This window comes from Mytilus edulis, chromosome 3, assembly GCF_963676685.1.
Source record: "Mytilus edulis chromosome 3, xbMytEdul2.2, whole genome shotgun sequence".
NCBI classification, from domain to species: Eukaryota; Metazoa; Mollusca; class Bivalvia; order Mytilida; family Mytilidae; genus Mytilus; species Mytilus edulis.
The window spans coordinates 61841179-61852454 of record NC_092346.1 but is presented as its reverse complement, the minus strand read 5'-3'; the positions used below and the strand labels follow the sequence as shown (position 1 = coordinate 61852454).

General features: G+C 32.1%; 2 protein-coding genes across 4 annotated transcripts; one reads left to right on the top strand and one right to left on the bottom strand.

Annotated features, from left to right (window-relative positions):
• Positions 1-1317: 1317 nt before the first annotated feature.
• LOC139517040 (uncharacterized) lies at positions 1318-3972 on the top strand. Its single transcript, XM_071307634.1, has 3 exons — positions 1318-1406; positions 3031-3457; positions 3866-3972. Exons 2-3 carry the CDS (start codon positions 3040-3042, stop codon positions 3877-3879), a joined length of 432 nt encoding a protein of 143 aa, XP_071163735.1. The 5' UTR covers positions 1318-1406; positions 3031-3039; the 3' UTR covers positions 3880-3972.
• A 2133-nt stretch (positions 3973-6105) lies between these two features.
• On the bottom strand, positions 6106-8256 carry LOC139517037 (uncharacterized). Of its 3 annotated transcripts, none has more exons than XM_071307627.1 (4): positions 8139-8256; positions 6670-6926; positions 6460-6636; positions 6106-6179 (listed from the first exon to the last, which is right to left on the bottom strand). In XM_071307627.1, the coding sequence occupies exons 2-4, from the start codon at positions 6914-6916 to the stop codon at positions 6169-6171; spliced, it is 435 nt and encodes a 144-aa protein (XP_071163728.1). In that variant the 5' UTR covers positions 6917-6926; positions 8139-8256; the 3' UTR covers positions 6106-6168. The 3 variants fall into 3 exon arrangements, with proteins under 3 accessions (XP_071163728.1, XP_071163730.1, XP_071163727.1); XM_071307629.1 differs by having other exon boundaries at positions 6721-6926; XM_071307626.1 differs by having other exon boundaries at positions 6460-6926; positions 8139-8255.
• Positions 8257-11276: the final 3020 nt, after the last annotated feature.

The window sequence follows — 11276 nt, the reverse complement described above, 5'->3', positions numbered from 1 at the left end:
TTGAAGTTGGTACACCAAATAGCATTAAGATTACAGGGTTATCTATAAAAAAAATACGAATTAATGAAAATGTCTTGCAAGTTTGTCCGTTATCATAATTTGACGTCGCCACAAGCGTAATATGCTAGGGACGGCATGAACTGCATTCGCGTCTTCCTTCCTCCACTAAATATAAATGTCCTGCTTTCAACAAAACGAAATCATGCACACATATTACAAAAATACAGATCTATAAGACGATCAAATTGAAAAGTAAGAAAACTTCTGTATCATTAGTATAAGCTATTGTATGTCACTGCTTGAATAAAATCATACTCGGGTTGAATATATAATGCAGCAATATTCCTCCAAAAACACATAATTACTAGCAGTAAAATTGAATATCCTATGTTAATTATAAAATCATATTTGATTGGATTCTCACGGCATTTATACTTGTGTGCTATACTTTGCATTTACCCAAAAAGGAAAGCAGGAAGAATAAAATAAAGCGAGTTTCCAATTCAACGTCATTTTTCTGTTACACTAAATGGTAGCAATATCTGACGTTGCGTCATTTTCTTTAATTGATTTTTCTATTAACTGGACACGTCACAAAAACAAGTTAGTATAAACTATGTTCGAAGCTACATAAAAGAAGTTTAGGAAAAGAAAATAGAACAATATGCAAAAAAGATCAAATCTTTTGAAATAAGGTCAGAAAGGTAATTTTGAATTGACCTAAATCATGTAAACGGATATCAACATTTTATTCAAATAAAGGGTTTGTCATATTTGGGAAATATTTGAGACGACCTACTCATTTTATTATTGTTAAACAAAAAACAGTAAAATCTTGTACCACCATAGTATCATTCCTGCAGGAACAATAAGATTTGTGTTATCGATTATTATTTAAAACAAGTATTTCGCTATCGTGTTCTGCTTTTCCGAAGCCCATTGCAATACAATGAATTTTGTTATCGTGTCCATGATATTTTGATCTATTTGACATTTGTTCATCTGCATTACTAAACTTTTAAAAAGTACTTTGATCCTTTCGGGTTTTTTTTAACGTGTTGAAAGTTCCCTCGATATACTCGAAAGCTACAAATGTTGAAAATTTTAATATTGTTCAAAATTGTATCATGCTTAATAATTGTTGATATGAATGGAAATGTAAGGTAAACAAATTGTCAATTAAAAGCAGTCAGATCCATCATATTTAATTGTCCAATAATCGACATAAAATCATGTAATTATTATAGATATAGATTAAAATCTTTGTGGTCAATGATGTAAGTAATAAAATACATGCACATAAGGATATTTTGATAGATGGATGTTTGTAATGACCACTAAAATTTTGGGTATATATAGTTACTGTACCCCCACATAGGGTATCAGTGTTGTTGACCTGACATCAAGTAAGTTCATATATCTATTAGTTGACAAAGCCATTGTTTTTTTCTTCATATTATTACGCTGTCATGATAAAATAGTTCGATAGTTTTCTTTTCATATTGTTAAACAATTGGTTCGTCCTAGAAAGCACCAAAATAAGACTATTCTTTTACATCAAAATAAATTTATTCTAATTTAACACACAGATGTTTCCGGTTAAAAAATCAGTATTATTTGGTCAAAAATTATGGCCATCGTATTTTGAATACGAAAGTTTTATCTTAATACTGTTCACATATATAACAATACAAAATTAAAACACAGAAAATGCAGATAAGATATTTAAACAGCGAATTATTTCGTATGCAGAGAAACAGCACAATCATATTGAAATACATGCAAAGCATTACTAACTACATATCTAAACATGCAAAAAACTGAAGCACGTAACTAAAAATTCAAGCAAAGCTAATCTACCTGCAAACCAAAAGCATTTTGAACCATTCCAGGACTGTATAAGGCAAAAGTAAAAAATGCATCGTTAATGATTTGAAATTATTAATTTTGTTCTTTCTACGAGTCTAGATTTTCTTTCAGTTTCTATTGTTCCTACAAATTAATGTTAGTGTATTTTCTTAACTGTACAAACATTATATATAAATTGTTATTATTATTATCCTGTTCAAACTTCACTTCTAATCATCATGCATTGTCATCAGTTGTCGAAAATTCAGTGATAAATACCACATTGAATTGTGAAATTGCGGTCATTTTTGAAAGTTCGCTAGTTAATTCAAGAATACTACTTTTGTATACGACAGACGATAATTTGATATTTTATACTTAGTTTAAAAACCTTGACTTTTCAATTGCTTCTAGTAGCTACAAAAATTCGTGTGCACTATTTTTTGGGTATTGGTACGTCACATCCGGTTGTATACGAAAATAGGTAAAAAAAATGTTCCCTTGAATTTGACAGAATTAGGTAATTCATACTGCATTTTATTGCAGTAAAATATTTCTGCGTCATAAACATAATTTTATGTCTTAGGTATTTCAAAGCACCATTATTGTTTTATTTGGGGTTTCTATAGACTATTTTGTAATTGAGGTTACATGGTTCCTAAATCTTGTACATAGGTTAAATAAGGGGAGAAATTTGATTGGTTAACTTCCAGTGATGGTTATTTTCTTATATGCAATGAAATGTTATGTGAATTTTTTTCTGTAGTACTGGACAGGATAATACTTTACTCATGCCAAGTATTTCTTAATTTGAAACAAAGATAAATTCTGCACATTTTTTTTAAAAGTGCAAATTTAACAAAGACTAATAGGGGAAATTCTATGGTGATATTACACCTTTATTAAAAGGGTGAATGTTAGGTGCATAATAATCAGTTTAATCCGCAACATGTTCATTGAATTTTCCTCATCACAAGTCATGAACCTCGTAAGTGTTTGTTTTAGTTATATTTTAATGTTTCTAGTCTTTGGGATTTTAAAATCATAAATCTTTTGTTGAAAATCAATTATTATTGGTATTATATAACTCTGTTACATTGCATGTAGAAGAAGTGATAAGGCAGATAATGTAGGATGAAACTCGAAAGTCATTATACATTTTTCTTTATCTATAATTTTCAGAAATCCAGTATGTTGAAACTTATCCTGTTGAGTGTATGTGTCGCAATGGCCTGCGCATTCTACGACAAAGGTTATGGTGGATACGGACCAGGATTTGGGGGTCACGGAGGTTACAGTAAAATCATTTATGATGGATATGACGGATATGGTAAAGGATATGGATATGACGGGTACGGTAAAGGATACGGAGGAGGGATAAACGATGGATACGGAAAAGGATATGGTGGTTTCGGCGGATACGGTGGTTACGGATACGGAGGATTTGGTGGTTATGGCGGATACGGAAAGGGATATGGAGGATACGGGGGTCATGGTGGATACGAAAAGGGATATGGAGGATATGGAAACGGTGGATACAATGGCGGATATGGATATGGAAACAGTATCGGATACGGAAGTGGATTTGTGTCAGGGAAAGGGAAAATAGGTAAAACAAACCGTTAATTTCTCAGATCTATAATTTACACTATCTCACGCCTGGCGTACAAAATTTGAATCCTGGTATCTATGATGAATTTATTTACTTTAAATTATAGTATACCATCGTTATAAGGAACCTTTATTCTAAAGAAAACAATATCGTATACATATATCATGATTGATGAAATGCAACCCCACCCCTTTCACTATATTAGAGGTGTGCACAATTGGCTTGTGTATTTTATAATTTCCTTTTTGTACACCAGTTTCATGTCATACATGTATTAACATTGCATATTCAAATTGCGTAAAAATTCAAATGTATATGGTAAATCGATTGTGACCCGTTTTAGTTGGGAAATTGTGTCCTTATGTTACTTGTGGAAATTAATAACATATATTCTTTTCATTGCAGGAGGTGGCTACTGAGACCAGAGATTTAAGTCCAGTGTTGTTTGCCGAAAATAAAACAACTTTAGGAGACTCTAAAAATATTTTAACAATAAAAGTATATACTGATAATAGTTAATTTGATTAATTATACTATACATACATTGTAGTTGGAAGGTTAAAGATTCACAACCTGAACTTTTATACAGAATATTTAAAACATGATATTGATATTTAAGTACACATCAGTTAAACAAACTACCCTTTGTAACTTGTTGTTCGGTGTGAGCCAAGGCTCCGTGTTGAAGACCTTACTTTGAACTTTAATGGTTTACTTTTATAAATTGTTACTTGGATGGAGAGTTGTCTTATTTGGCACCCACAACATATCTTCTTATATCCATATATTAGACATTTCTTGCTGTTCAGTGTCGATGTACATCTCAACTTATAGTCCAGAATCAGATAAGATGCAATCAATGTAATATACTAGAACAAGATTGTCAATTATAGGCAGTAACCCAATGCAACAAAAAGACTAAAATACTCCGGTTGTGATCATCACATGGTCTTCAACAACAAATATACCGTACACATATGTTTTTTCTGTAGTGTGGGAGGTGGATTCCATCACAAGCCTGGTCACACCAAAGATTTGAAAATTTGTATTTCTCTGCTAACCACACAGCATATTTAAATAGGAGTAAGAACAATAGCTGATCGACTGGGAATATATATAAATATATGACATGTCTTCCTGTGGAATGTTACCTTGTGAACTATAAAAATAAGATGTGGTACTATTGTCAATGAGACAACTCTTCGCAAGAGACAAAATGATATTGAATTTAACAAATATAGGTCACTTTAATAACGTGTTTATAATACTATTCTTATATTTGTCTTTATGAATATTACTTGTTTTTTGGTACTGTACATTTGACGTGGCTCTGTACTTATACATCCCGTCATTTGGGTTATTTTGCTATGGTGAATTTTTGAATTCTTCGTTTGAATTTTTTGCTAATGTGATTTGTCTATATGCCCTTTTTATGTTTCTATGTTACATATGACGTGGTTCTGTACTTATACATCCCGTCATAGTAATATTGTGCTATGGTAAATTCTTTTATTCAAGTCTTTCATCTTTACTAATGTGCTCTGTCTATATTCCTTTTTGTTACACATTTGTTTGATTATATAGTGATTAAGATTATAACTGCTTTTCGTTAATTTTTGAAATTTTAACTATTATGTTTGGTTTGTTCACACATCGTTGTCAATACAATGGAATTTTATGCGACTGTCGTACAAGTGAGAGGTTTGGCTAGCTTCAAAACAATGTTTAATCCAGTACCATCTTCTAAATAAGAAAATGCATGTACCTAGTCAGGAATATGACAGTTGTTGTCCATTTGTTTGATATATGTTCGAGCTTTTGATTTTGCCATTTGATTAGAGACTTTCCGTTTTGAGTTTTCCTCGGCGTTCGCTTTTTTTTGTGATTTTTCTTTTCAGTAGTGTTATCTTTTTAATATGCAGTACCGATTTCCCGTGCGCTTTAATGAGTACAAAACACCTGTTTTGTCGGTAAATTATAGTCTTATCATTTATTAACATAAATTGAAAGTGCTCGAAATATATAAAAAAAAAGATGTGGTATGATTGGCAATGAGTCACCGTAAGGCCTTCAACAATGAGCAAAGCCCATAACGTATACTCAGTTATAACAGGCCCCCTGAATGTTTCGGGGTTAAACATATAAGCGGGATGCGAAAGACTTTTGTGTAACAATGGAAAGAGTTTTACATAGCTAAAGTTTACAGCGTAATATACTAGTGAAATCCCCCCCCCCCCCCCCGCCCCGATATAGGACAACGTGTATCAAAACATTATTTGGAGTTGATATTGGAATTCATAAATCTACAAAATATAAAATTATAAACAGACTAAACTACGGAGGTTATGGACATTGTTTTGTGCGCACAATATATTTTTTTCTTTGCATGTACTTAGTGGGGCTCCGTACTAAACCATGGCAAAATACGAAAAATAATTAAACGACACACTACAAAATTCTACAGAGAAAACTGTAGATCTAAAGAACACGAACCCCACAAAAACGGGAAGATTCTCATGTGGGCAAGGGTTAGCAAATCCAAAACAGGAAAAAATTATAATTCGATATCAATTAAAAAAACACCATATGTAACTAGAAAATTGTGACTGAAGTTACCTTTTGTTTGAAAAAGACAAGAAAACTGATTAAGTATCGGATGATTTATTTATTTTTATTGGCACTTTGGTTGGTTCTGAAAACTGGGTTCCTCAATACTGAGCTGAAAAATAAAATAATATGCGTTAAGATATATACAGTAAAAACACGTGAAAGTTATATTGTTCCTGAGTTTTTCCAACATTCAATTATAGGTTGCTTTCCAAAGGAACCTGCTTAAAGTTAACCAAAAAATGTGTTTTAAATGGTTTTTTTATATTTAAATTCTATTTTTTTTACTGACCTGTATAAATAAAATACTAATCATATTACTGAAAAAGCTCTAACAAGTTAATGGAAATCAATTAGTTATTGATATACGTGTAAAGGCAACGCATACTAACCATATTTTCCTTTTCCAATGCTGATACCACCGAATCCACCTCCGATACCGTGTCCGTATCCACCTCCGATACCGTATCCTTGTCCACCTCCGATACCGTATCCTTGTCCACCTCCGATACCGTATCCTTGCCCACCGTATCCTTTTCCGAATCCTTGACCACCTCCGATACCGTATCCTTGTCCACCGTATCCTTTACCCCATCCTTGACCACCTCCGATACCGTATCCTTGTCCACCGTATCCTTTACCCCATCCTTGACCACCTCCGATACCGTATCCTTGTCCACCGTATCCTTTTCCGAATCCTTGTCCACCTCCGATACCGTATCCACCGATTTGGATACCGCCGCCATATCCACCACCATATCCACCGTCAAAATCACCGCCATATCCACCTCCATATCCGAAACCGAAGGCCATTGAGGCACAGAGAGCAAGAGCGACGAATCTAAGCATGGTGAGTGTTCTGAAAATATAAATAGACAAATGTTATAATGTGTTCTGTTTGTCCAATGCTTGATTAAGTTATATCAAAATTATTAAATTTTGTTATTTTTTTTATTTTTTTTTTAATGTTGCTAGTTTATCATTATTATGTATTTAATTTTATTTCTTATTCAGCTTTTCGTTTAATTTTTCCGAAGGGAATTCGACAATAATAACAGACTTTTAAATGTATATACTCATTGTTTTATCTTCTAGTTGCTGACTTTCGGAGCCATTTAAAAGTTGACATATTTAACACGAATTTGTCTTCATTTGATCGTACTGTCTCGATAACATTTACAAAAAATGTATTTTTTTTCCTTAGATTGTACATCGTAAATTTCAATTAAAAATGGTCACAATTTAAGACAGCAGCAAGACTATCTGATTGGAAAACAGTCCCTTATCGAAGAAGTGATACGGAATCTTTATCTTAATCAGTTTGCAAGATTTACAACGTTTTCTTCAACAGAATGAAAATAATCCTTGCGTACGTGTGTTCAAAGTCAGGAATATTTTAGTTGATTTTCATTCGTTTGATGTGTTTGCCATTAGATAAGGTACTTCCCGTTTTAAATTTGCCATGGTGTTCGGTGTTTTTGTTATTTTATTCTTTCATAATTTAAAAGAAAATTATCTGACTTGATAAAAATAGTTCTGCAAAATTTTAGATTTACTTAAAATTATTTATCGTGTACGATGAATATCATATTTGATATTGTTAGCGGTAATTTTGTTTTGTTTGATAATAGAACAAAGCTAGCAGAGGTAGACATGAAAATACTACATATATGATCAGTAAAAGCCTTATAACTGAATACTTTCCGTCAGATATGTAAAGAAATATACCTATCTTTGAAATTGTATGTGTATTGTTTTAGCCTGAAGTCGCGTTTTTTTGTTTCATATTTGATTTCAGAATTATGATTTTATCGTATAAAACGAATATTCAACTTTTAAGAATCAATAAAGTAATTGGAAAAATATATTTTACATTCACATATGGAACAATTTTGTTTTTGATTCTTGTCTGAAAATTTTTGAAGGAAAGCCGAGATAAATTACTGTCTATCAATAGTATTTATAATAACATGACCATGTGTATGGACAACTTTAGAATAACAAAAAAAATCGAAGAAAAAAATTGTGTTTTAAAAAAAACCCGTCAACCTTGTTATTACAGTGTACTTACTTTGGTGGAGAGTTGAGATGTACTGTCCAATAAAGATTTTTGCCTGGGTTATATACCCATTATTTTCTACACCCATTGATGCATGTAACCATATTTCATGTAGCCATCAAGGTGGACAACAAGGGTTGTCAATTATGCAATACTGACACATGCATAACTGTCGCAACAAGCGAAGGATGGACACATGATCTCTGTTTTGTCATCCGAGTGTTATTTTAACAGTTCATAATATACAAAAACGACAAGAGAAACGATAAACCATCAAGTTAATATGAACCCCTATTTGTTCTTTAATATGTATAGGGAAAATGTTAAATAATCCAATGTAAAACATTATTGTGTTCAATAAATGCATGGGCATGCATATATAGTTAAGAAAATCCTACCAAGTTGAAAAGTAAGAAAATACCGTGTTATTGAACATAAAGATCACATTTGTTTTGTGGGTAAATAATGGCACAAATCGACACTAACTTTGAAAGATGAGAAACTGGAATTCAAAAAGCTACGAAGGGACTCGAAATTCGAATAAGACCAGGTTTATGTTCAACTAATATCGATTTTTTAAATATTTGGTAATTTTTTTCTTTTTTCAAATCAATAAAATGACGATTTAAAAATATCGCGTTTATGCCAGTAGTAAGTGGTTTTAAAAATAATACACTTATTGGTTTAGGCTTGATGCCGTGTATTCGTGGTGATGTTTGTTGTTCTACAACTTGAGAGTGTTTAATCTTCACTTGGTATTGTCCTCACCAATCTTTCTTTTACATGGATAAAGGAAGATGTAGTATGAGTGCCAATGAGACAACTCTCCATCCAATTCACAGTTTATAAAAGTAAACCATTATAGGTCAAGGTACGGTCTTGGAAAATACTTTGACATTCATCACGTCTTTTGTAAACCAGTATATTATATAAATAAAGAAAATGTGTTGATGTTCATAAAGCAGCAACCGAACAATATAAAAAATACAGATATTTAGAGGTTTTAAATAAAAAAAATATTGTTGTCGGCTTTTAAAAGATACATGTCAATAGCTATCCACGTTTTAAACTCCCGATAGTCTGGAGTCTAAATAAAAAGCAACTACTAATGATATTCCTGACTGTGATCAGCAAGTTATCAAACCTTTGAATAAAAGGTTAAAAATGATGAGTCAATAGATAATAGGAAGAGGTGGTATGAGTGCCAATTAGACAACTCTCCATCCAAGTAACAATTTGTAAAAGTAAACCATTATAGGTATAAAAACATATACTTGTTTGTTGTCCCCGAAAGAGAAAAATAGAGAAAGCAGGATTGTTTTTTTTTTTTTTTTAATTTCTTAAACTATTATAGTGAAACGTTCTAGAATTTTAACGATATTTAACCAAAGCGTGCACAATTACAATAATGTCTATACAATGTAACATATGGCCGGACCATAGACATTCATTAAAATAATAATGCAGACACAGCTTACGACAAAACACAGTTACAAGTAAGATCATATCAAGCAATATCGTATCAAAGATCTGTAAGCAGTTATAAAAAATGTTATATAATCAACTGTTGATATATTTTTATTAATATTGTATCTACATTGTGCATTATATCAAATTCATTCGTAAAGTGTATGCTTACTTGTGTTTGTTAATGTTTCTTTTAAATTTAGTTTAAGTCATTTCAATTGAAATTTTATTGTGCGTCTTCTACTGTTGTAATGAGACATTGCTATTTTAGGTTTGGTGAAGGTTGGCGCTAGTTAAAGCGTTTAAATCCGCTGTATTTGTTTGCAGCTGTCCTAAGTCAGTGGTTGTCGTTTATTGGTGTGGTGCATTAGTGTTTCTAGTTTTTCGGTTTTTTTCTATATAGAGATTTAGACCGTTGGTTCCCCTGAATTGTTTTACACTAGTCATGGTGTGCACTTGATAGCATATTGTTCGGTGTGAGCCAAGGCTCCGTGTCGAAGACCGTACTTTGATCTATAATTGTGACCGTACTTTGACCTAATAGTATTATAATTGTTAACTTTTTACACATTGTGACTTGCATTGAGAGTTGTCTCATTGGCACTCATACCACATTCTTATTTTTGTATAAAGTTGTTTTTATTTTATTTTAATTTGAATGTGCCTTTAGTATCCTTTGTCTGTCTCTTTGGTAGTCACTTACGCTATTTCGAATTGAACTTTAATAGTAGGATATACAAATTGAATCCAATTTGGTGAAGGAGACTGCACATATCTGTGAATTCAAAAACCGAAACGGCCTTACCTAAAAAAAAATGTTTTTAATCTTGTACCCACCATATTACAGGCTATCACACATGATTTGTGTCCTAGATTGTCACCCAAAACAAATGTGTTTGCTGTCGTGTGTACAGTTTACTTTTGTCTTTCGTCTGAACGTAATTGCGATTCAATAGAGTTTGCCATCGTGTTCAGTAGATCTCTATTACCATTTGTGTTCATTCCCGATATAATGTAGGTTTCAATATATACAAAAATCTTCTGTTTTTTTTTTTTTTTTTTGTTTTGGTGGTGGTGTTGTGGAAAAGGGGTTGGGGTAAAAGGAGATGGTTCACTAAGGGTTGAAATTTGCCCTTAATTTTTGATGTTATTTTTTTAATCGGGCCAAAAAAATCAAATTTCACAAAATGATGATTTCACTAGTGATAATACTATTAAGACAAAAACATATTTTGTTAGCACCTCTTTAAAATTTATGAAGTTATGATATAAAAAAGAAGATGTGGTATAATTGCCAATGAGACAACTGTCCACAAAAGACCAAAATGACACAGACATTTTAAACAACTATAGGTCACCGTACGGCCTTCAATAATGAGCAAAGCCCATACCGCATAGTCAGCTATAAAAGGCCCCGATAAGACAATGTAAAACAATTCAAACGAGAAAACTAACGGCCTTATTTATGTAAAAAAAAATGAACGAAAAACAAATATGTAACACATAAACAAACGACAACCACTGAATTACAGGCTCCTGAATTGGGACAGGCACATACATAAATAATGTGGCGGGGTTAAACATGTTAGCGGGATCATATATCATAATTGGAATCTTTTGGTTACAAAACATTTTGAATCGTAGGTGGCGTCCAATTTTTTCGTAAAGTTTTTAGGTTTGAAA

Coding starts and splice junctions, on each gene's coding strand:
- LOC139517040 (XM_071307634.1), top strand. CDS start 3,040: ATGTTGAAACTTATCCTGTTGAGTGTATGTGTCGCAATGGCCTGCGCA.
- LOC139517037 (XM_071307626.1), bottom strand. CDS start 6,916: ATGCTTAGATTCGTCGCTCTTGCTCTCTGTGCCTCAATGGCCTTCGGT.